This window comes from Astyanax mexicanus, chromosome 21 (assembly GCF_023375975.1).
Source record: "Astyanax mexicanus isolate ESR-SI-001 chromosome 21, AstMex3_surface, whole genome shotgun sequence".
Lineage (NCBI taxonomy): Eukaryota > Metazoa > Chordata > Actinopteri > Characiformes > Acestrorhamphidae > Astyanax > Astyanax mexicanus.
Window position 1 is genome coordinate 1,172,621 of NC_064428.1, and position 25,401 is coordinate 1,198,021.

General features: G+C 40.5%; 2 protein-coding genes across 4 annotated transcripts; one reads left to right on the forward strand and one right to left on the reverse strand.

The window, feature by feature from the left end:
* On the reverse strand, positions 1-6,808 carry LOC125785651 (uncharacterized). Of its 2 annotated transcripts, XM_049469606.1 has the most exons (5): positions 6,754-6,808; positions 6,505-6,630; positions 4,751-4,894; positions 1,796-2,065; positions 1-366 (listed from the first exon to the last, which is right to left on the reverse strand). In XM_049469606.1, the coding sequence occupies exons 2-5, from the start codon at positions 6,593-6,595 to the stop codon at positions 317-319; spliced, it is 555 nt and encodes a 184-aa protein (XP_049325563.1). In that variant the 5' UTR covers positions 6,596-6,630; positions 6,754-6,808; the 3' UTR covers positions 1-316. The 2 variants fall into 2 exon arrangements, with proteins under 2 accessions (XP_049325563.1, XP_049325562.1); XM_049469605.1 differs by lacking the exon at positions 6,754-6,808 and having other exon boundaries at positions 2-366; positions 6,505-6,724.
* A 112-nt stretch (positions 6,809-6,920) lies between these two features.
* LOC125785798 (uncharacterized) lies at positions 6,921-10,828 on the forward strand. Of its 2 annotated transcripts, XM_049469950.1 has the most exons (4): positions 6,921-7,127; positions 8,944-9,051; positions 9,233-9,440; positions 10,226-10,828. In XM_049469950.1, the coding sequence occupies exons 1-4, from the start codon at positions 6,952-6,954 to the stop codon at positions 10,679-10,681; spliced, it is 948 nt and encodes a 315-aa protein (XP_049325907.1). In that variant the 5' UTR covers positions 6,921-6,951; the 3' UTR covers positions 10,682-10,828. The 2 variants fall into 2 exon arrangements, with proteins under 2 accessions (XP_049325907.1, XP_049325908.1); XM_049469951.1 differs by lacking the exon at positions 6,921-7,127 and having other exon boundaries at positions 8,729-9,051.
* The last annotated feature ends 14,573 nt before the right edge of the window (positions 10,829-25,401 follow it).

Genomic DNA, 25,401 nt, shown 5'->3' on the forward strand with positions numbered 1-25,401 from the left:
TTATTGCAATTTAAATTAAACAGACATATAATGTAAAGGGTCTTACATATTTTTTAGTTTATATATTTGTCCCCTTTTTAAAATTAATTTAAAAGCTGTACCCACCTGGCAAGATGTTAACATCCTAGTGTCTGTCCACAAGGCTCTGAGCCTGCTAGTGATTTTGTCCATAACTCCCTTATTCTGTCACTTCTGAGTAAAAATAGAAACCTTTAAGTGTAACAGAAAGTGATTTGATTTATATCGTGATACATATCGATATCGGCTGATATGAAAAACTATATCGTAATAAGATTTTTTTCCATATCGCCCAGCCCTAGCGAAGAACCTTTCTGTATCTCCGGACAACTTCTTTTATGCTGCTCACTAGACAAAACAAAACAGAGATTAGACATAAAATGGGCAAAGTGTTTCTTAATATCAATATCCACAAAAAAAAATGGCTATGAAAAAAAAGTTATGGTAGGCTAACAATCATACAACATCCAGGATAAGGGTTGTTGGCAACACACTTTATGAACTGTGCCCACATAACCCTTTTGTAACTCCTTATTTTAAGACTGTATTATGTGTCCCTAAATGTGTAAAATATTCAGCTCCAACGAAAGGCCTGTTATTTCCCCTTCACTGCAACAGCATGTCGATTACTGACCAAAGATTCACTCATGAACACCTGAAGATGAGGAAGTAGGCCTGTCGCAATATCGACGCTACCATATCGACTTTTTGTGCGATATTTTTTTTTTATCGTGACCATTTTTGCCAATGTCGACAACAGCCAGTAGGTTTCCACGTGAGCGAGGAGAACCATCAATGCAAAATAGCCAGTATGTGGACTTTGTTTCAAAACAGTGGCAACAAAAGCTGGCAACACTACTAACCTGAGATCTTATTTAAAGCACAACCATCCAGCCCAATTAATCCAGCTGAATATTAAATACTGTTCCCCAGAGAAATCCTGCCTCAAGCCCCACACACTAAACATGCTGGTGTTCCTGCTCTAAATTTGTCTGACAGTTACATAAAAAATACATTTATAGCAAGAGCTATGGCCTGCTGTGCTATCTGTGCCTTTGATCATATGGACACGTGTGTTAATGTGTGCTAATGTGTGTTTTATAGCATATACATATATAATCAGAAAAAAGTATCTGCAAGTGCCTTTGTGTCAAGAGTTAAAAAAAAAAAAAAACAGTTACTTTATTTTTTTATATAAAGGTCTGTTTAATATTTAGTGCAATTTATTCTTACATTCAGCTGTTCCATATTTCAGGTTATGTTACAGGTTTTGATACGAACAATTGAAGCAGTATATCCAGTGTGACCTGACTTTAAATGCTATACTGTTCAAATCAGTACAAAAAATATATGCAAATAATGTGTATTCCAAATAAAAAATAATTTTCACTAACATTGTTTTACTGAAAATAGTATAGTGCAGTTGTTCTCAACCTTGGTCCTGCAGAGTTTATACTAATTACAGCACTCCTGATCCAACTATTCAACTGTCAAGCTCTCACTGATGAGAACTTAGATGTGTGACTGCAGGAAACACTAATACCTGCTGGCTAGTAGTGCCCTGGAACAGGACTGTTAGCCATTGATACAGTCTCTGTAGCTTTTAATTATTATTATTTTTTTTAAATCAGTCAGTTTTAATGTCATGTAAAATCTGTGTGATGCCATTAATGCATTTATATAATAATAAAAAATAAAAAAAACATTCAGTGTTTCTGTATTATCTCTGACAGAGCTATTATCACATTATGATACAATGTCTGAATAAATTACCTACCCTTTTCTTTTGAGAAGGTTTTTTTCTCCTTTGTCTTCTTCTTGTCTTTTTTCTTCCTCTTTGCCTTTTCTTTTTTCTTCTTCTTCTTATCCCTGTCCCTTTTCATATGCTTCCACTTCCTATGCTTTTTTTCATCTGAGCTAGAGTCAGATTCCAGGCTTGATTCAAAGTCTGAAGTAGTCAGAGAATCAGAGGTAGATTCTGAGCCGGAGTCTGACTCTGTCATGGAATCCTCACCAGAGGGTCCTGTCTCTCTGTTGGCTTCATCAGCTGAAAGACAGGCAGGAAAAAAACAGCTATAAAATGTACAATAAACAGTTACTTTGAATTTTCAGAAATAGACCACCTACAGCTGCACTGATAGGGCTTAATCTGAAACCCTAATCAAATGAACTATACTGTAGTTCCCCAATGGTACCACCAATAAAAATATGATTATATTCTCATTATAAAACCACAAAACATGAATACCTAACAATGTCATATAAAGTATATAAAAATATTTAATTATTTAATTTAAATACACATCTACAAACAATCTCCTACAAACCTACATCCAGTTAAATTAATTGTTTCAGTTATTTTACAGAAGCAAGCCCAACTAATAGAAACCAATTTGCATTATATTCTTAATTCTTAAGTATGAGGTTACGAAGTCCTTATTATTAATGACTGGACACTGAACATTTCTGACCCCACGAAAAAGTTTCGGTTCTGATTGCAACAGTGTTTTTTTTGATAAGTGTTTTGACATTTGACTTGTTCAAATTCTTGTTTGGATTTGTTTGGATGTTTGAAGCCTATTTTTATTTTAATCAAGCAGAACACATAACAGGTTCTTTAAGGGCCAACTAATAAAAAAAAATGCAATAAGGTGCGATATAAGACGAGACAATATTGTTCATATCGATATAGACTACGCTGCGTTACAGTGAGCCTCATCAGTTCTCCCGCTGTGTCTCTGTACAGCTTCACCTAGCCCTGCCTCCCTCCCTCACTGAACACACTACCCCTCCCCCACCGCAGTCAGCATCAGCAGCAGAGCGGGGAGAGAGAGAGAAGGTGACAGAGAAACCTCCCGTTACATCTCATTTTTAGATGGTTTTGATTCAGCGAGTCAGATGAGCAGCAGAATAAGGTATTTTGTAGAGCGGGGGTCAGTAATAGGCGGACCTGGTCCACTATTGAGAACTAGTTCACTTCTAGAGGGTTTATTTCAAACTTTATTAGCCGTTGACAGAGGTTTTGCAGTGCAGGAAACTCAAAGATCAATCGCCTGCGTTCTAAATAAAGTGTGACGCGCACAGAGGAGAGATACGAAGCTCATCCGGACAATGTTCTTTATAAAAATACACAGTGACGGCAGAACCCGACTTTTCAGAGAAACAGCAGCGCGTCTCATGTTCTGAAGCATCACCACTGAACTAACTAACACTCATCTTTAGAGCAGACACACCCACTCTAACCTGAACTGATCAATCAGCTCCTTCACATGTGTATGAGAATAGACCTGACACTGTTTCAGCCCAGATATACAGAAAACTCAAACTGCGCTTTTTATTTTATTTTTTCTTAAGCACTTTAAATGCCCTTTTTCCAAAAGCATATATTTTATATATCCCTTGTTTTTAGGCTACTTTAAGTTAAAAAAAAAATAATTTGAGGAATTGTTTAATATATATGTTTATAATTAGTATAATTTGAAATGACTTTCAGTTGTTGATTATATAAAATGCTGCTAGAACTGCTAGGCTACTCTAATATACAGGATACGGTGTTCTGTCAAATTGTCCTATCTTGTCAAACCGTGCTGCCCTAATCTATATATTTAACTGTAAAAATACAAAAAAAGCACTGGTTTAGGGTATGTAACCAGTGACATTTCAGTAGATGCACGTTATTAGATTTGGATTGCATAAATCATTGTATCATGGCAAATGATGGCACATAGAGCTCATTACAAACTGCTTTTGTATTTATTTATAATAATAATTGTAATTATTAGTTTCCATTTGCACTTTTGTGTTAAATGCACATAAACCCCTATAAAACAGATTAATTATAAATAAAGAACATGATAAATAATTAAATTGTGCAGGTCAGAGCATGCGCAGTACCTTTGGGAGTATGTATCAATGGGTAGGACAATTCGACAGAACAACGGCACTGAATTATAAAAATACCAATATAAAATTTGGATCATGCCTCTTTATCTCTAAAGTATCTTTTTGATATTACCTTATGGGATAAAAAAAAAAGAGATATATATCGTATATCCCAATTCAGAAAAAAATTATCAAGATATAGTTTTTGATCCATATCGCCCAGCCCTAATCCAATCTATATATGAAAAGAGAATGTAATATATACTGCATATATATACACACACAAAAACAGTGTGTTTTGGACACTATGAAATCAGTGTTAAAATTTAAAATTGTGACTTGTAAAGAGTTAATTACTTGAATTTCTTGCCTCTTGTGTTTGAGATCATCAGTGGTAAAGAAATATTCTAATTATGAGGAGCAAGAATTACTCAACTAAGAACTATTCAAATAAAGGTCAGTCAATCTGAAACATTTTTGAAAGCATCCTCAAGTGCAGTCACAAAGACCGTCAAATGTTACAATGAAACTGGCTCTCATCAGGACCATTTCAGGAAAGTAAGACCGCAAGTTACCTCTGCATTACAGGATAAGTTCATCCTAAGTTAAGTTCCAGCCTCAGAAACTGCAAGTTAACCACACCCCAGGTAGGAACATCTAAACACTTCACAAAGTATTCTGTTTTTTGTATTGTTTTTTAACACTATTAAGTTTGTACATGATTCCTTATGTTTTCCTTTATAGTCTAAATCACTTCACTATTCATTTACTATGTAGGAAACAAAAATAAAAACATTCATTCACTCTCACACACAAACACACACACACACACACACAAATATAACCGTACCTTTCTTTTGTTGGTCCTCCAATTGTTTACGCAGAAATGCATTATCCTCCTTTAAGTCTTTAATTTGGTTTTCTAAATGTTCAACCTTACTTTGCCATTTCAGAACATCTTGTTTAAAAGGCTGTGGTGCATAACAGGAGGCACCTAAGAACAAATAAGGAAAATAAACATAAGAGCATTTTAGCAATATAACCCAGCTTGCAACTACTCATTAAACCTTCAAAGGTTGAGGTATCTCTAAAGTGTCAATTACACATAACTAAGTAATGTTATACACAGAGTATGGTTTTAGGAATCAAAAGGGCTTTAATCACAAATGAGAGCAACTCAATTTTAACTTTAACAAACACTGAAGTCACTTTGAAGTAATGAATATATATATATATATATATATATATATATATATATATATATATATATATATATATATATATATATATATATACAGGGCAATCTCAAAAAAGTAAAATATCTTTTAAAAGTTTAATAACTTTATTTCAGTAATTCAGTTCAAAATGTGAAACTCATATTATATAGATGTATTAAACAAAGAGTGATCAATTTTAAGTGTTTATTTATTTTATTGTTGATGATTTTGGCTTACAGCCAATGAAAACCCAAAAATTGGTGTCTCAGGAAATTAGAATATTATATAAGACCAATTTGTACTTTTGGCAGTGTGCCAAATCCTGCTGGAAATTGAAATCTGCATCTCCATAAAAGTTGTCAGCAGAGGGAAGAAGCACGAAGTGCTTTAAGATTTTGTGGGAAAACAAAACTGCACTGACTTTAGACTTGATAATAAAACACAGTGGATCAACACCAGCAGATGTTGCACATGTCTCTCCACACCATCACTGATTGGTGGAAACTTCACACTAGACCTCGAGCAGTTTGGACACTCTCCACTCTTCCTCCAGACTTTGGTCTCTTGATTTACACATGAAATGTAAAATTTACTGATGATCAGTGATGGTTTGGAGAGTCATGTCTGTCATCTGCTGGTGTTGATCCACTGTGTTTTATTATCAAGTCTAAAGTCAGTGCAGTTTTGTTTTCCCACAAAATCTTAAAGCACTTCATGCTTCCTTCTGCTGACAACTTTTATGGAGATGCGGATTTCATTGTCCAGCAGGACTTGGCACACTGCCCACACTGCAGAAAGTACCAATTGGTCTTATATAATATTTTAATTTTCTGAGACACTGATTTTTGGATTTTTATTGGCTGTAAGCCAGAATCATCAACAATAAAATAAATAAACACTTAAAATAGATCATTCTGTGTGTAATACATCTATATAATATGAGTTTCACATTTTCAACTGAATTACTGAAATAAAAAAAGTAACTTTTTAAAGATATTCTATTTTTTTTAGATGGCTCTGTATAACGTTATATGATTACATGATAGTAAATAACTTAATATAGCACACAATATTTTTCCTAGTTAACTCATCATATTTTATGTACAAATGTACTTAGATCAGAGTATTCAAAATCAGCTAGTCAGCTGACTAGCTAACCTACCTAGGTTGGTAACTAGTTAACTAACATTAGCTAAGAAGAGTAAGCTAGCCAGATCCTTAAACATCAGTGGTAGACAGCTGGTGCTTAGTACATCCACTAAAATGCTTCACTGAGCTGCACGTAGCATGACAAATTGCAATCTTTGTGTTTCCAGAACAATTTAAACACGATGTATAACATGATTATTAGTGAAATATTTCCTTAAAAGATAACTGACTACCGTACCCTGAACCACCGTGCTCTCCTGACGCCTTTCCTCTGCCTCATCTGTGGCCAGTAAACGAGCTCTGGCGCGCGTTTTCAATCCTGCAGCCATTTACCCATCTAACACACGCGTGCTCCTGAGTTTTACTGCAAATTACACAAAAAAAGAAAACTGTATTAAGCTTTGTTCTACAGCCAAACCAAACGAGCAGCACCTCAAGCCGTTTCGTGTACAGGCTCGGTAAAAAGTACAAGCAGAGAAAGACCTACCTAACTTTAATTGAGCTCCGCGGTCAGAGAGTGGGGCGGGACTTCTTCATTCCAGCTCATCACGTCTTCCAACAGCCAATCAGAGAGCAGGATGAAAAGCCACAGAGACTTTCAGCAAATGAAATAAAAGCGCGCCTATTCTTACTTTAAAACAAACAGAGCTTAAAACAGTACCGTGATTAGGTGGCTACAGAAGCAATGAGTATTTTACGAAGATTAATGAAAAATGTTTATGTAAGAAAAAACAAAAAAACATCTTATAACCTGATCAGATGGATGCAAAATGAAAAATTACTAAAACGCAAACTAAAATGCAAGAGGTGTAACAAGAGGATGAGGATGGTACATTCCCACTGTGCTGACAATTTTATATGGTAAGGTCATTTTGTTTATATAAGCTAATTGGAAAATGTACAGTCAGTCTACAATCTAAGACATATTTTTCCTTAATATCTAAAATCTGTTACTCTGTTATAATAAAATAAACTATTTTATCACAACATAAAATACCTATTAACCAAAGTCTGCAGTAACAGAGCTGTTACTGTCTTCGCCGTTATATCAGAAAATGACTGACAGCCGCTAGGGGGAGCCCGCGAGAGAGTCCAAAATGAATGGGAGTGAATTAAGCTACACGGCTAAAAACACAAATAAAAAATACGAACTATTCCCTAGGTCGGGATTTTTCTTTAATATAGGAAAGTAAAATGAAGTATTTCCTTAAAAAAGCAAAGAATACTTATCAACATATCTTAGTGTTTCATCAGTAAACAGGTTTTAAGCTGTATAGGCGCTAGCATTGCTGCTACTGTGAGGTTGAAGATGCTGGAGATACAGTCAGAGCATGTTTGAAAGGTCTGCAGAGCTGAAACCTTTGATAAAATTTTGTGTTATAAAAATTAGTAAAAGTTTCAGTTTAAAAATTATTAATCATTTATAAACTGATTTTGCTTAAATGCTTCACATGAATCCCATTCATTTTGGCTATATATATATATATATATATATATATATATATATATATATATATATATATATATACAGGGCCATCTAATATATATATAGATAATATAGATATAGAATATCTTTGAAAAGTTACTTTATTTCAGTAATTCTGTTGAAAATGTGAAACTCATACATTATATAGACGTATTAAACACACAGAGATATATTTTAAGCGTTTATTTCTTTTATTGTTGGTGATTGAATGAAAACCCAAAAATCAGTGTCTCAGTAAATTTGGATATTATATAAGACCAATTGATACGTTTGGCAGTGTGGGCAGTGTGCTAAGTCCTGCTGGAAAATGAAATCTGCATCTCCATTAAAGTTGTCAGTAGCAGAGGGAAGCATGAAGTGCTGTAAGATTTTGAGGGAAAACAAAACTGAACTGACTTTAGACTTGATAATAAAACACAGTGGATCAACACCAGCAGATGACAGACATGACTCTCCAAACCATCACTGATCATCAGTAAATTTTACATTTCATGTGTAAATCAAGGGAGTCTGGAGGAAAAGTGGAGAGACACACAGTCCAAACTGCTCGAGGTCTAGTGTGAAGTTTCCACCAATCAGTGATGGTTTGGAGAGACATGTGCAACATCTGCTGGTGTTGATCCACTGTGTTTTATTATCAAGTCTAAAGTCAGTGCAGTTTTGTTTTCCCACAAAATCTTAAAGCACTTCGTGCTTCTTCCCTCTGCTGATAACTTTTATGGAGATGTGGATTTCATTTTCCAGCAGAACTTGGCAAACTGCCCACACTGCAGAAAGTACCAATTGGTCTTATAATATAATATTCAAATTTTCTGAGACACTGATTCATCAACAATAAAATAAATAAACGCTTAAAATAGATCACTCTGTGTTTAATACATCTATATAATATATGAGTTTCACATTTGTAACTGAATTACTGAAATAAGTTAACTTTTTTTTTTTTTACTAAAAGTGGTCTCATTTTTGTTCCAGAGCTGTATATATATATACACAAACCGGATTTGCCATCTCCACATCATTGCATTCAGTTTTTATTCACAATTTGTTTAGTGTCCCAACTTTTTTGGAATCCGGTTTGTGTATATATATATTTTTCCTGAAACACAGAACTGCATACCCTACTCCATACGGTACTCTAATATGATAGGACATAAATTTTTCTACCTTTTGCAACAATTTGTTTGCCAGGGAGTGTCGAAGGCGGCATTGTGGAAGGTTGAAGAGAAGTGTGAGAGCCGAGTCGCTCTTCTCAGGTTCCCACAGTGACCTTTTTACATGGATGAAATACATACATAGGTGAGTCTGTAAATTTCGGCAATGTGTATATGCCATTGACATGAATGCCTGATTTGCCTGAGCCTAAATCTTTTGTGGTGCAGCCTGGACACATCCTCAGCGTTGAACTGAGGATGTGTCCCAGCTGCACCTTTTACCGTGTTTCAGAAAAGTTCAACACTAATTTTTTTTGTTTTTGTAGGTTCTCACAAGGCTTACAAATGCGACAGGTGGACATGATCCAAGATGGAATAACAAAGAGCACCAGGACCCTCTCTATGATGTCCAACAAACTCAAGCAAATGTGCGTCAAAAGTCTGCGAAAGTTTCGCAAAAAGAAAGGACAGAAAGTGGGGGGAGCTGACATCATTGTTCAGATTGATGAGAGCAAGTTCTGCCACAAGCGAAAGGTATATAAATTTAATTAACATAACTGAAATCCCATAGACCATTTATTGGTGTGACACAAAAAAAGTAATTGGCAGTACTGGTTTCTAAAACAAATAAGTGATTAAGCCTGCAATGAGGTACACAAATTTTCCACAAATTTGTAAAATATTAATATGATTTGGATTACATATTCCAGAACCCCAGATCAGAAAAATGTGGAACAGTTTGGAAAATGCATAAAACAAAAAAAGCTGTTTCTAACATTTATTTTGACATTTATTTGATTGCAGACAGTATGAGCCCAGTACATTTTATCTGCTCAACTTCATTTAATTTCTTAATATATTTTATTTAGTAATATTAATGTTTATAAATATACGTCCATTTCAGCCCTGCCACAAATTTAAAAATAGTTGGGACAGCAAAGCATTTACCACTTTGTAATGTTTTCATTACTTCACACAACACTTTTAATCAAGAATACTAAGTGATGAAGTGTTTCAAACACTAAAACACAGACACAGAAAATATTTTAGTAAGTTGTGTATGAGTGCAGGGTTGTTGTTGTTTTTTGTTTATACATTCTCTATTGGAGGCAGATCAGGACTGCAGTCCAGCCAGCCCAGTACCCATACATTTCCCATTCACTTCTATTCAAACCATCCATAATGTTTTCCCCTACAAGGGGTGTGGTTTTCTCCCGATGACGCTTTGCACTTTGTCTCTATACAGTAAGGTTGTAGAGCTGTTATTTAAATGATTTTAAACTATTTGTACAACCCTTATACCTTTGGTCTTTTTCTAGTATGGCAAAGGTCGCTATGGAAACACTTGGAGGAGGAAGAGAACGTGGGTATTTGGAATGCTTGAAATAAGGCCACACCTCAAGCGTCCCATACTCCGCCTGGTCAAAAAAAGAGACAAAAACACACTGATCCCGATCATCAGAAAACATGTTAAGCCTACGACTCTTGTAGTAAGCGATGACTGGAGAGCTTACTCAAGCCTAAAAGAGGAAGGATATCGGCATGTAAGGGTTAACCACAGTCAAAACTACATCGACCCGATTTCAGGTCTGCACACACAAAACATCGAGAGGGCATGGCAGACATACAAAAAGGAGGTTTGGCATATGAGAGCCAACAGGTCTGAGAAATCTTTAAGAAAGCATCTCTGCTTCATAGAGTGGACATACTGGTTGGGCAGAATGCACAAATATGGGGTGCTTGGTAGACTTTTTAAAGACATCAGATGTGCATAGAGCAAAAAGGTAATTCAGTATACTGTTTTTGATATTTCAGTAATGTGTATGTTTTGTTTTATTGGCTGTTTGACCTGTAATTCTGAAATGGTTTAAAAATGACTGTAGTAATGTGATATATATATATATATATATATATATATATATATATATATATATATATATATATATATATATATATATATGTGTGTGTGTGTGTTTTTTTTGTTTTTTTTTTTTTTGGTGTGTGTTTATAATCTTTATTCAGAACTTTATACCCCTCTAGCCCACACCTGGCATTAAATGGTTCCAATAGCTTTGTTTATTAATCTGCCCTAGGGAGATATATATTGTTGGCATTACTTCTCTAAGGGGACTAAACAAGTTAATGTTAAAGTTAAAGTTAATGACCTGTTAAACGGTCACTTCTTTCAGACATTTTTATTCACAATTACCTGGAAAAATGTTTCATATAACATTTGTGTTTATGTGAAAAAATGTGTAATAAAACCTCTTCTTTTTCAAATCCCTTGTACTTATTCCTCATTGCATATCTATGGTAATGTAATGGACATGAAGCTGAGAGTCAACTGACATGCAGTTGACACAAAGAAGTTATTTAGCTTAGTTAAAGTTGACCATCATGGTTTTACTTTACTTGGATGGTCCAAATGATGATTAAAATACATGTAAAAGGTGAGTCCTTGACTTTCAACATATATTCAGCATATACGCAACATAGTGTTCAAACAAACTCAATTGAGGGTCAACTGACATGCAGTTGACAGTCTATGTTTTAATTGCACTAATTGTTGTTGGGTGGTGCAAAACATAGAGATGTCATGTTACACTAAGGTGCCTATCAGTAGATAAATCTTTGCTAGATGTAGTTGAGAATTTACTTTTTATGTTGTTGATATGCAGTTGACACGTTGTTGAGATGCAGATGACACTCACCTGATCATCTATATGATATAATGTGATGCCACTATTGACAGAGGAACTTGATATTCATGGAACAGTTCAGTGACATGTTTTTGATAGTTAGTTTACACTCACTTTAGTGTCAAAAATGGACCATCCAAGTAAAGTGTTACCAAATATTTTTTGTATGAAACCTTGTACAGTAAATTTCATTGTTGTAAAATGAATAGAATTTCTTTTTACCCCAAAAGTGGTTAATCATCCCAGACCCGGTTACTGGTTCTGTAATAATACAATCAGAGGCTGTCAGCTTGAAAGACTTAAACTGACTCAGTTTTCATACACAGGAAGTTCTTGGGACAAAGTGAAAATGGCTTGGCCCCATTTATGAGTTGGTATGACACAGTGACTCATGGACTGGCTCCAAAGACATTTGAGGTCAGTCCATATTCTGGAGGCGGACCCAAGACAAGTGATACAGCAGCTTTGCAAGTTAAAGTAAATGTGTGATCTGCATTCTGAATGTTTTGTTTCTATAGACTGCATTTTCAGCTGAATGTCATATAAACCAACCAATCACAGAATACATATGACCAGGAAATGCTAAACTGGCCTTCTTGTTGTTGATCACGCTTTGGCCAAGTTCGCTGGTGTCGTGGAAATCGACAAAGACAGTCAACGAGCCGGGATGCCAAAAAGAGAAGGTTTTTATTTTGAAGTTGCAAAAAGGAAAAATAAAGCAAAAGCAATGGATGAAGAATGAGAGTAGTCAAGAAAGTCGGAAAAAGCCCCTTTCTGTGTCGACTGGGCATTTTTATACAGTCCCCCCTGCATACATGAGGCAATCCCCTCGTGATCTGTTTTGGAACAGGTCACTACCATATATGGAATAAAAGATTGGGACCTAACAAGAGAAAAGATGCTGAAAAAACACTGGACGTCTTGTTCTCTTAAAAAGAGGAACAGAAAACGCACGAATAAGCAAAAGTCAAGAATAATTCATAAATCAGAAAACACCATTTGCTATGACCCGCTAGTCTCCAGGCAGACCCCTGCTTTTATAATCTTTGCCCTTAAGTCTGAATGAATGGCCTTATCAGAGAATATAAGTTCACATAACACTCAATGATAAAATACTGATTGAATGATTAACAGGATGAATATTGAATGATTAACAGGAATAATCAGTATAATTGATTATGAATACATGAAGTAAATCAGGAATACATGGAATAAATGTTGATTTTCCCCCACATTTCCCCCCTTTTAATCAAAAATTTTCATTTTGATTAAACAATAAGAAAAAAAATAATAATAATAATAATAATAATTTTCAACACATAGATGCTGATTACAATGATATCTGTCCGTGTGTCCTTCTGTGATGGTCAAATGCACAATGTCCTGCTGTTGTCCTGCTCCCAGAGCAACAAGGAAAAAATACAATAAAATCTTTTCTCGGAATTCAGGGTTCTGAAGGTAGACTGCCTCAGCCCCACGTACGAAGAGCTTTATTCTGGCTCTTGATGTCTGCTATATAAGTGAATGAAAAGTATGAGTTGGTGTGTGATAAGACTATGTGTGTTTTTTAATGAGATGTGTTAAGAGTCTTTGTATGTAGTGTACTTTGACGCAATCGAAACGTTGCTGAATGAGTTACTTCCTCAATTCCTCTCCTCGTCACAGCCAGGCACTGACAGCCCCTGCTGTCTGCTGCTGCGGGGTGAGTGTGCTACCCCTCCTTCCTGCTGCGGCCTTCGTCTGAGTCAGACGATTCAGCTTCTGCTCTCTCGTCTCCTCCTGATTTCAGTTAGCGACCTCTGCGCTGCGTTGTTCTCTCAGTCACCTGGAAAGGCTCAATCCAGCCATGCTCGTTCCCCTTTCGTGCGCAATGGCGGAGTAGCCCTCACTCTGTGTCTGGACTGGTCCACCTTTGCACCACGTTCTCCTTCTCCCCCTGTGTAAACAGATCTGAAACGAGACTTTCGATTCGTTATAATCATGTTTAAGGTTCTCTATTCATTTTGGAAGTCTGTTAAGGGGTCCTCCGTGTCTCCTTCCTTTTTCTGAAACAGAATTTCTGTTTCAGAGAACTTAACACAAAATTGCTTCACCCTCTTTACTGTCCATTGGGCTGGTCTACCCTGCCCAGGCCTCCACTGAACACACACCCCATCACGTCATTCATCCACTCACTCCCCCCTGGGCTGCGCTTCCCTTCCACGATGTTTTCTCCGTTTTCTGTTGAAATGCATGTGGTGGTCAGATCGAGACTGTGCCTGTCTTAGGTTGTCCCTGTGTAATATGTTGGGATCTTACCCGTCTTTGGCTAACCAGCCTAGCCCACTGAACCACACAGCGTAGCAGCACTGTTTCATCAACATTCAGTGCTGTAGTGTTTCTGCAGGGAGCACAAACCCAGGTATGTCACACTGTCACAAACTCACACTCTGGTGTTCGCCGTGAAAGCCTGTGCAAGGCACCAAGTACCCATGGTTTATTATTTGTTATTATTGTATACAGATTTTCCTTATTACCATCAGTATCACCCTTTCTCTCCCACTGAATTTAGCTTAAATTATTTGCTTTGATAACACTGCTCTGGAATAGACCCAAAAGAGTGCATGTCAATGAATAATTATTCAGATTTGGCATCTGTATCTCACAGATGTACCACAAGGTTAAAGTTTGGTCCAGTTTTATTTAATATATATATATAAATTATATTACTGGCTCTGCTTCTTCAGATTGCAAACTTTACCATTATGCAGATGAAACAATTTTATATTGCTTAGCTGATTTTGTTCATGCTACAGCCAGAAAATTATGCATTTGTTTTATAGGTGGCATTGTATAAGCATGAAAACTAAATCTATGCCGTTTTCCAGATCTCTTTCTAGTCTAATTTAATACTGTAAAGCAAAACAGAGAGCTGCATTTTCAAACACATTTTATTTCCCCTTATTTAAAATGAGAAAGACCTTCATTTTCAAATAAATAAGGTCTTTTCTCATTGGTTTCTGAAATCAACTATCCCTCTTATGAGGATCAAAATGTAACATAGAGAAATTAGATATTACATCTGTCTTATATAAGTCTCATTCAGCTAGGACTGAACTGAGATCAGTCTGAATGAGAAACGAATAGTAAGATAATTGACTAAATCACCTGATAAAAAGCTGTGTTTGGAATGGCTCACTCATTAATTCATTCACTATTCACTATGTAGCATTTTCTATTTATTAAACTTATTTATTTAACAATCAAACAAGAAACCATGTTTATTTGTCCTGCTCTGAGGACATCTTACACAGCAGTACTGCATGGCATAGTATATTTTGGAATTTCCAGTTACTTTTATTTTTAATTTGTTTTGCTAACCAACCCCATAATCCCTTTATTAAATTCTATAAACTCTATCCAGTCACATACCTCTCCGACATTATTCAACAACTTAATTATTTATATTAACATTTTTCCCAACCTTGCTTACATTAAAGTACACTGTACTCATGATTGGGTATTCACATTTTCACATTTTTATTTTAGAACTGTCTTATAGCGTATGCATATGTATATTATATTATATTTCTATTTCACATTAGTCACTGTCATAATAGATGTCATTGCACTTTACTCTGTTAATTATTTAAGTATTTATGACCATTAGTAATATCTACTGCACTGCTCCGTTTACAGATAGATCTTTACCTTGTATATTTAGGTTTTTTATATCCTTATATTTTCTTATATATATATATATATATATATATATATATATATATATATCTACCCATACAAAAGCCTTTTCTTTTTCTGTTCGCCTCTGTCCCTCATTTTCACTGTGTATTACTCTATTTTCTATGATATCTCACAAGCGTTAATTCACAATTAAAAATCAACCTCTCAGTCTAAAACCCAATGGGCTGGACCAACTCCACCTATTCCACCTTGGACTCCTCCCCTGCAGTGGGACTCATCCATTTCCTATTTCGTTGTCACTCACGACTTCGTACACTCAATCAGCCCCGCTCTCACACAGTTTCACACACACTCCAACACATACGCACACACTTCTGTTTCACTCACCCTGCCTTACACACACTCTTTAATTCGCTGCCATACACTTTCTCACTCACTGGTACACTTTTAATCCCTTTAACAGACACTCGTACACCCTTTTCTTTTCCTCTCTGTCCGTCGCACTGTCGCACACACTTCTGTTTCACTCACTCTAAACAGGAAAAGACGAGAGGATAAAAACCAGACAGAAAAATTTAGAAGTGAGAAAAGAACGGAAGCGGTGCGGAGCAAAGCCAAAAAAAAATTTAGATAGCAAAAAAATTTATAAGACACTTGTCTTTCGGCATCCCCGTTCATTTCCCCTTAGAAAAATGTACTTTAACAAAGTTTCCCCTCTGGCCCGAAACCCCCCGCTCTCAACACACAGATGAGGGATCGATCCATTTTTCTTCACCAGCAGGTTCGCGACTCTATCGCTGTGCCTATGTGCTCACAGCCCCGTCAGACTGTGCCCTCCGTTTTCTCACAAAAAACCAGGGGAAAAAATCTTTAACCTTTAAATATCGTCATACAAAGGCGGGTTATCCGGCCCCAGGAACCAGTTTTTCTGGGCTATGCCCCAAATCTCGGATTGAGGCAAACACACAGCACCAAAGAATTACAGGTTCCTCCTTTTGCCTCTAACCTCTTCACATCAACTCAGACTGTGTGCCAGGGGGCTCAAACCAGACGAAGAAAGATATAAAAATATACTCACACGTGGTGCGGCTGCAGCGGCCCCGGACACCCCTCGACCCCCAGAGAAAACGCCTTTTCCTCTAAAAAACAGTTGAGGTTCTAAGGTTGGGTTTCTTTTTTTTTTTTTAACCCAAGAGCGTCCTCCGCTTTTCTTGCAGGGTCTAGAGGTCCCGGTGCACGAGCAGCCCACCGCAGGGACGCCAATTTGTCGTGGAATTCGACAAAGACAGTCAACGAGCCGGGATGCCAAAAAGAGAAGGTTTTTATTTTGAAGTTGCAAAAAGGAAAAATAAAGCAAAAGCAATGGATGAAGAATGAGAGTAGTCAGGAAAGTCGGAAAAAGCCCCTTTCTGTGTCGACTGGGCATTTTTATACAGTCCCCCCTGCATACATGAGGCAATCCCCTCGTGATCTGTTTTGGAACAGGTCACTACCATATATGGAATAAAAGATTGGGACCTAACAAGAGAAAAGATGCTGAAAAAACACTGGACGTCTTGTTCTCTTAAAAAGAGGAACAGAAAACGCACGAATAAGCAAAAGTCAAGAATAATTCATAAATCAGAAAACACCATTTGCTATGACCCGCTAGTCTCCAGGCAGACCCCTGCTTTTATAATCTTTGCCCTTAAGTCTGAATGAATGGCCTTATCAGAGAATATAAGTTCACATAACACTCAATGATAAAATACTGATTGAATGATTAACAGGATGAATATTGAATGATTAACAGGAATAATCAGTATAATTGATTATGAATACATGAAGTAAATCAGGAATACATGGAATAAATGTTGATTTTCCCCCACACTGGATTTCATCATTTGTGCAGCTTCTGACGCATCCTGGGGGATTTTGACTGTATTCTGCCAGCAGCCTGGAGATCTCTTTGAAAAATAATATTATTGGATTTTTCTCAGTTCATGTTAAACCTGAACAAGAACTAGACTATGTATAATTACCTTAAAATAACAGTATAAAATGTTGAATGATTGTTCATTACAATTTTAATGAGAAAATTTTTTGAGAATTTCACTGAAGATGTTTTTTATAGTAAAAAGATTTTGCTCATAATTTTGCATACTGGTAGTATGGCACAACATTGTCATTTAAATAGCCACTTAAGGCCTAGTAAAAATCTTATATCCCCACACAAAGTGAAAAAGTTAAAAATGAAAAAGAGGATCCAAACAATCTGCTTCAAATAATTACATTTATAAACTGTGAATTAAGCAAGTAAAACTAATAGAGATTTTACCTCTCAACAAAATTGTTTTTTTTTTTGTTTTTTTACTTTGGTGATGATAAAATGAACGTTCAAAGGTGTCCGAAGGTATTTCCTTGATATCCTTGTCCACCATAACACACCTACATGACAATACAAACAAAATTGTGTGGAGCACTTTATGGATATAAACCATTCATAAGACTAAACACCAATATAAACCTTTCACAGCAGCTGACAGGCTTGTGCTTAAGCTTAAATAAAGCCTTTATGACAAATTGTGAAATAAGCCTTTAACATGCTTAAGTTGGCGTCTTAGTTGTAACATTTTGCAATCACTTGAGCACACAAGTTGCTCTTTAAATTGTTAATGAACATTTTGCTAGTATTAACCCACGCCCTGATGGAATAAGATAGAAAGAGGAGGGGGGCGAACTCAGTGGATATTTTGGGCTAGAGTTCAGGGCAGCTACGCAAGGACGCGAGAAGCTGAAGCCCCCCCCCGCGATGAGAGGTAAAGAAGAAGAAGAAAGAGAAAAAGGTGGGAGATGGGGTGGAGGCGGGTGCCAAGTTGTACCACACGCAGGAGGAGAGGAAGTGGGGGTTTAAATAGGGCTAGTGGGTGGAGTAATGGGCGTGGATTATCTCCCAAAATTTAGTTATGAATAACTCCACTTTGCTAGTATTAACCCACGCCCTGATGGAATAAGATAGAAAGAGGAGGGGGGCGAACTCAGTGGATATTTTGGGCTAGAGTTCAGGGCAGCTACGCAAGGACGCGAGAAGCTGAAGCCCCAAAAATTAGACAGTAAGGGAAGCCAGGCGCTCGTGAGCAGCTAAAAGGTCGCTTGCGTGGGTTCTGATGTATCCATGGTAAGCTTGGGAGGTCCAGCGACCGAGGATTTTTACTGTGTGATCGGGTAAACCGCGGTGAGATGCTGTGGATGCGGCGCCGATTCTAAAAGAGTGGGCTGAAAAGAAGGAAGGGTTAAAACCGCTGAGTGAGAGAATTTGCTTAAGATGAAAATGAAACCAGTGGCGAGTGGCAGGTGATCCGGATTCTGTGACGAAAAGAGGGTCGTCTGGAGAAGCTTGGTGAGTGAGGCGGTGGCTGAGGTACGCAGTGATGGGCTCATAGGGGCTGAGAGGGGAAGTGAGTTTGAAGAGATAGATAGGGGCAGAAATGCCGAGCTGGTCAGTTTTACTGCGTTTGATTCTGAAGGTCAGTGTTCTTTCGTCCAAAATAGATAAATCAGAAAGACAGGGGTGAAAAGCAGGATTATGGGAGGTAGTGGAAGTTGTGAATTCCGAGCAGCGGAGAAAGCCGAAGAAGGCGAGGAGAAACATAGATTCAAGCGTAGAGCAGATAGAGGGAGCAGCGTATCCGTGGCGGAGCGTAAAAAGACAGTAATGCAGTATATGGGAAGTGATGGGGAGGCGCCGATTGGGCGAACGCGGCTCTCGTCTTCTGATTCCTCTGATAAGTAGGGATATTTGGTGGTGTTTGGAAAAGGGATGAGGAGATCCTAATAGCAGAATAAGAAAGAAGTTGATAGCAGACAGATATACTTTTAAAGTGGAGGAGCGGATCGAAAGATGAGTGCTGGAGAAAGTGAGAAAGGAGGACAGAGTGTGAAGGTCTAAAGAAGGAAAAGGAAGGTTTTGGATATGGTGGAAACGTTTAAAACATTGCCAACCGGTCCAGTAGGTGGACAAGGTGTTAGGGGATACGGAGTCGATGATGAGATCTTGAGAAGCGGTGGTGAGTTGGTTCATGCTGGATGTAGCTAGAGCGGGAAGATGGTATCTGAATAAAGTGGAGTCGGAGTGGGCTGAGGGTCCATATATGGTGCCAAGGTCCTGAATTTCTGCAGGTTGAAACGAGAGAGAGCGTCAGCAGTGGGATTAGAGAGGCCAGGTATGTGTAGGGCTTGGAGAGAAAATTGGTGTGTGATGGATAACCAAGTCAGACGACGGAGATAGAGCATGATGGATAGATTATTGGATCTGGATTTATTGATAATGTGTACAACGGTGGAACTGTCGGAATGGATGGAGACGATGCTTCTCTTCCAATGAGGACCCCAAAGCACGGCGGCTGCGACGACGGGATATAACTCCCGCAGGGCAGAGGAGTCGCCGTCTGTAGCCGACTGGTCGATGAGCTCCTGAGGCCAGGGAGAGAAAAACCAACGGGTGCCACAATAGCCTCCGTATCCAAAGGAGGGGGCAGCGTCGGTGAAGAGAAAAAAGTCGGGGTGATCCGACGCTTCGGGAAGGCGAAAGAGAGAAATGCCGTTCCAGTGGGAGAGTAGGAGGAGCCAGAAGCGCAATTCAGACAGGCATGCTTGGTCCAGAGTGACTGTTTGGTAGAGAGAGGTGGCGGAAGAAGACAGCGTGAGAAGGTGAGAAATGAAGGATCTGCCTTGGGGAATAATCCGCATGGCGAAATTTAAATACCCCAAGAGAGAGAGAAGCTGCTGTTTGGAGCAGTGCTGACGTTCAAGGAAGAGAGAGAGGGCATCCTTGATACGGACCAGCTTGTCACGGGGGAGGGAAGCCTGGAGAGAAACGGAATCCAGGGTAATGCCTAGAAATTCCAGAGATGTGGCAGGGCCGACAGTTTTGTCGGGAGAGAGAGGAATACCCAGACGGTCGAAAGCTGCAGACAGTCGGGTGATGCATCGGGCTGGAGGAGAGGTGGGGGCATCGAGGACGAGAAAATCATCCAGCAGATGGACGACGTACGGGATGCGATAAACGTTGAGAAGGATCCAGGACAGCGATTCGGCTAGGGAGTCGAATATCTTAGGGCTGCTCTTACAGCCGAAGGTGAGGCGGACCGCGAAGTAATATCGCCCGCGCCAACGGACTCCGAAAAGGTGCCAGAAATCGGGATGCAAGGGGACAACTTTAAAAGCAGATACGATGTCCGCCTTGGCCAGCCAGGCACCCCGCCCGAGGAGGCGGATGAGGGAGATCGCGTTGTCCACGCAAGCATACGACATGGAGAAGTCGGCGCTGGGAATCAGGCTGTTGATGGATGGTATGATAGAACCGTGAGGAGCGGAGAGGTCGATGACGATGCGCTTCTTCCCCGAGTACTTGCGCGTGGCAATGCCTATGGGGCTAATGCGATAGGTGGAAAACGGGAGAGAAGAGAAAGGGCCGATCATAAAACCCTCCGCAACTTCTTTGCGCAGAAGCCGGGAAACGACCTCCGGCTCGGCCTCAGCCGAAAGGAGGTTAGCGCAGGAGCAGGAGGAGGAAGGCAGGACGGCTAGACCAGGCGAGAACCCAAAAAGAAATCCATCCAGGAGATGAGAGACGAAAGCAGGGTCGGGATGGCCGGAGAGGCACGAAGCCAGCTCGGGCACGTTGACAGGTGTGGACAGAAAGCGGAGCAGTCAGCTTCCGCCGTGCTTGGGTGGGCGCCGGGGACAGCCGGAGCGGGAGTGTGCCAGCCCGCAGTAGGAGCAGGCGTGCAGCAGCTTGCAGGACGAGGCGAAGCAGCCGCCCCCGTTGAAATTGTTGCACAGCATGCGATGGCCCAGGAAACTCAGGCGTCTGCCGCGGGCATCACGGGCATCGACGGAGATAACGCGCTGGGGGGAGGGAGCGCGGCCGGCCGGGGCATCCGTGAAGCGTGCAGAAGAGCTCGCGGCCGCGCGCGGGCCAGATGAGGGGTCCACGAGGGAACAGGCAGAGGCGGGGTGGGAGGGATGCCCGCACAGCCCACAGGAAATGGAAGCACGGCCCGCGAAGATCCTGCAGTAAAGTTCCATATCCAAAATGCCCCAGTACGTGGAGACATTCTGCTGCAAGAGGCGGGCTGCAGCCCGAGCAGAAAACAGGCGGTGGTATTCCAGAAATCCCGAGCCACCAAAGCGCACGGCCAGGTCCATTATAACGGAAAGATAATCGTCAAGTTCCTGACGTCGAGCTGGGAAGGATGAGCAGATAATGTCTCTGAACAAGGCGAAAGCCAAGGCGAACTCGGGGACCGTGAGAATCCCCGAGGCGCGAGGCGCCGCTGCGCGGAGCGTGAGGGAAAGATCTCCCACATCAACAGTGCGCGGAGCGGCGAGCTGGGAGGAGGGACGCAACAACAGCGAGAGATCTACATCCGCACCTTGCAGAATTCGCTGGCGAAGCGCAGGCTGGACCAAGGGGGGGGTGAAGACCAGAGCGCCCGGAGGGGGCGGGGCTGGAGCGGCGGTGTAGAGTGAGTAGGAGGGGTCAGGAGGCGGAAGGCGGAGCCCAGGCAGCGCGAGGGAAGAGGCAGGCATGAATTCAGAGGCTGGTGGGCGGGCCAACAAGGAGGGGATGGCGTGGGAAGATGGGGGGATGGCGTGGGAAGACAGGGGGATGGCGTGGGAAGACGAGGGGATGGCGTGGGAAGATGAGGGGATGGCGTGGGAAGATGAGGGGATGGCGTGGGAAGATGAGGGGATGGCGTGGGAAGATGAGGGGATGGCGTGGGAAGATGAGGGGATGGCGTGGGAAGATGAGGGGATGGCGTGGGAAGATGAGAGCGCGGCAAGGGAGGATATGGGCGCGGCGAGGGAAGATAGGGGTAAGGTGAGAGAAGGCGGGGGCATGGCGAGGGAAGACGGGGGCAAGGTGAGAGAAGGCGGGGGCATGGCGAGGGAAGACGGGGGCAAGGTGAGAGAAGGCGGGGGCATGGCGAGGGAAGACTGGGGAACAGCGTGGGAAGACAGCGGGACGGAGTGGGCAGGAGGAAACAGAGAAGAGGAGAAGAGAGGAAGCGAAGATCGGAGGCGGGCAGGAGCCGAAGGGAGGGAAAGGAGAGGACGGGGAGGATCACCTAAAAGCGAGGAAGAGGGAACCCCAACGGGGAAGGAGGCCGGCGCCGGGCCAGGTGCGGGAACCGCCACGCTGGCAGGGGGCGCTGGAACGGGGACAGAGCGCCGGGAACGGCTGCGAGGAGGAAGCGACGCCGGGGAGGATCCGCCGCGGGCTGCATCAGGCTGGGCATAGGAGCGCCTGGAGCCGGGGCTGGAAGCCTGAAAGAGGTAAAACAGGCAGCGCTTGTTGGCCGACCGGGCGAAGGGAACGCCGCGGGACCGGAGCGCCTTCTGCAAACCAGAGACAGTCCAATCGCCAATCGAAGAAGCCGCCTGAGAGGCGGGAGAAGCAGGAGGAGGCCGCGAGGGAGCGGCAGAGGCAGCCGGAGGACGAGAACCAATCCTGGGGGTCGAAGGCCGCCGTCGAGGGGAAGGAGAAGCCGGCGAAGCCCGGCGGCGACGCGAGGACCGCGCGGAGCGCGGAGCAGCTTCGCGGGAGCGGCCAGACCGGGTCGAGGAGCCGGAGGAAGCGACGCCCGCCGAGGAAGCCGGAACGGACACCACGGAGCGCAGTCGAGGAGGCCGGCCGGGAGCGCCGGCGGAGGAAGAGCCAGAGGCTGAGAAGAGCTCGTCGTCGGAAGCAGCGAGCTGGAGATCCATAACGAATCAGGTGAGGTGTGCGATACGAAGCAAATGCCAAGTTGTACCACACGCAGGAGGAGAGGAAGTGGGGGTTTAAATAGGGCTAGTGGGTGGAGTAATGGGCGTGGATTATCTCCCAAAATTTAGTTATGAATAACTCCACAATGTTACTTTATGCGGGTGTAATATTTTAGTGGTTATACAAAGATTAAAATTTTCCTTGGGGTAAAAAGGTTCTCCTTTGCCAACAGAGGTTTTCAAAAGCACTGCATAGTATGCAAAGTCATACTGAGTAACACCTTTGTGAGTTGCATAAAAAAAAAAAATCCTTGAAGATTTGCAATTGTTCCTGCTGCTACGGAGAAATAAAACAAGGATCAGTTGATGTTCCTTGTTGGATAGATGCTGGTAATAGAGTATGCTGTCCTGCAGATCTGCTTTAATAAAATCTGTCCACCAAAACACTCGTCATTTTTATCAAACCTCTGTCTGGCATTGAAAATGCTGCAGTGGCTGCAGCTTTTAAGGCTAAATGAAAAAAATAAATGAAATAAAAGCTAATTTAAGCTTCCATTACAAAGATATTAATGAATGGAACTTTGTTCCAAGGGAAAGGGTTACACACAAAACAAGATGTAGGGGTCAATGGTAGAGTCAAGGGGTGAAATGACCCTGACCTGAATCCTATTGGGAGATTTATGCTTGAAACCCCACCAATGTAACAGAATTACAACAACAATTCTGAAAATAGTGGGGAGCCAAAATGCCTCCACAGCACTGTGAAAGAAAAATAATGTAAAAAGTAAAAGTAAAGTAAAAACACTATTTAGAAGTGAAAAGAAAAGTGAGCAGTTGGTGACTAGAATTTTTGAAGCACACTTTCAGTTGAGCTTTATCACATAACTGCCACCTGTCTTGTCTACCAAAGAGCTCCTTCAGCACTTCCTTTATTTGAACAGAAAGATAGAGAGGAGTCTCTATAGACAGCCAAGGAAATGTTTAACTATTCGAATGCAAATGCACAAACTGCCACCTCACATTACACTGTAGTGCGCTGAGTTGGGTCAAGACCAAGCTTACCAGCATGACCAGCAGGAGTGGAGAAGTGAAGAGAACTGAAATGGCTTACCATTGAAATACTTTTTTATTAGGATGTAGTTACTAAAATATGCTCATCCAAAAGGCTGAACTCAACATTAGGGTTAAATTGTTTGTGTTGGTCAGTCTCTAGTTCTTCATCAGTGTCCTCAGGATGCTGCCCACAAAAAGCTGCCGGCTAGATATTTCTGGTTGGTGGACTATTCTCAGTTCAGCTGTGACACTGAGATGTACACACACTAACAACTAATACTTTATATCAAGGTCACTGCAGTGCTGAGAATGACCACCACATAAGAAATCGCTGCTCTACGGTGGTCCTGTTGGAGCCAGACATGTATAAAGTACTAGAGAACCAGACTCGACTAAAAGTACAAGCAGTCTATAAATAAGTGACTTCAGAAGTTGAAGTGTTCTTTAAGCTTCATACTTAAGAAAAAGTAGCAAAGTATTACTTTTACTCAAGTACTAAATGTAAAAGTACAAGTATTGCGTTGTGTAGTTTTTACAGAAAAAAGTCAAAAGTTCGGTGACAGGCTGATTGGTCACTATGACATGCAATTATATAATTTTCAAAAAACTTCAGAGCCCTAAAATAGCAATTATATCTGTATTACTGCAAGAAACATGGACAGACCCTGTAGACCCTCTAGCAAACAGACTTTCTCCAAAGGTGAAAGGTTATGGTTTGTCTCATGACTTGAACACAAGGATAGACTTAGTGCTGCTTAATGTCATCAACATAGTTCCAGGTCTCACCAGATATACTGTCAGCCACGCCCAAGAAACAAATAAAATCAGCATTTCAGTTCTTCAGAATGTAGAGGGAGGTGTGCGTACAGGGATAGTTGGATAAACTTTTTTTATATATGTACTAAGAAATAATATGAAGCCAATAAAATACCAATAAGCATTCTATTTTCAATTTTATGTAAATTAATTAAATTTTATTGTGATGTGCATATTTCTCCATAGATGCATTACATGTGTTCTGGTTGTATAAAGGGTAGAACACTTTTAAAATGGCTATTTAAGTAGTCAACAAACAAATAGCATGTAACATAAACTTGCATAAAATTCTTATAATTATATAATAATTTTCTATAGTTTAAAATTGCTGGGTCAAATTGACTCCAAATATAAAAGGTGTTAGTAAGTTTGAACGTAATAGCAGGGCGCGTGCATGATCAGTAGAGAATGTACATCTCTGGCTGGAGCCACAATGTGAACAGAGGCAGCATATTCTTAATATACACACACCACTATTGATATAGGGATGCCAT

Excerpts from the sequence above, each read along its gene's own strand:
- LOC125785651 (XM_049469606.1), bottom strand. The coding sequence starts at position 6,595 with ATGGCTGCAGGATTGAAAACGCGCGCCAGAGCTCGTTTACTGGCCACA. Across the intron at positions 4,895-6,504 it reads GGAGAGCACGGTGGTTCAGG|GTGCCTCCTGTTATGCACCA; the intron begins GTACGGTAGTCA and ends ATTTGTTCTTAG. Across the intron at positions 2,066-4,750 it reads GGAGGACCAACAAAAGAAAG|CTGATGAAGCCAACAGAGAG; the intron begins GTACGGTTATAT and ends CCTGTCTTTCAG.
- LOC125785798 (XM_049469950.1), top strand. The coding sequence starts at position 6,952 with ATGAGTATTTTACGAAGATTAATGAAAAATGTTTATGTAAGAAAAAAC. Across the intron at positions 7,128-8,943 it reads TGTGCTGACAATTTTATATG|GGAGTGTCGAAGGCGGCATT; the intron begins GTAAGGTCATTT and ends TTTGTTTGCCAG. Across the intron at positions 9,441-10,225 it reads AGTTCTGCCACAAGCGAAAG|TATGGCAAAGGTCGCTATGG; the intron begins GTATATAAATTT and ends GTCTTTTTCTAG.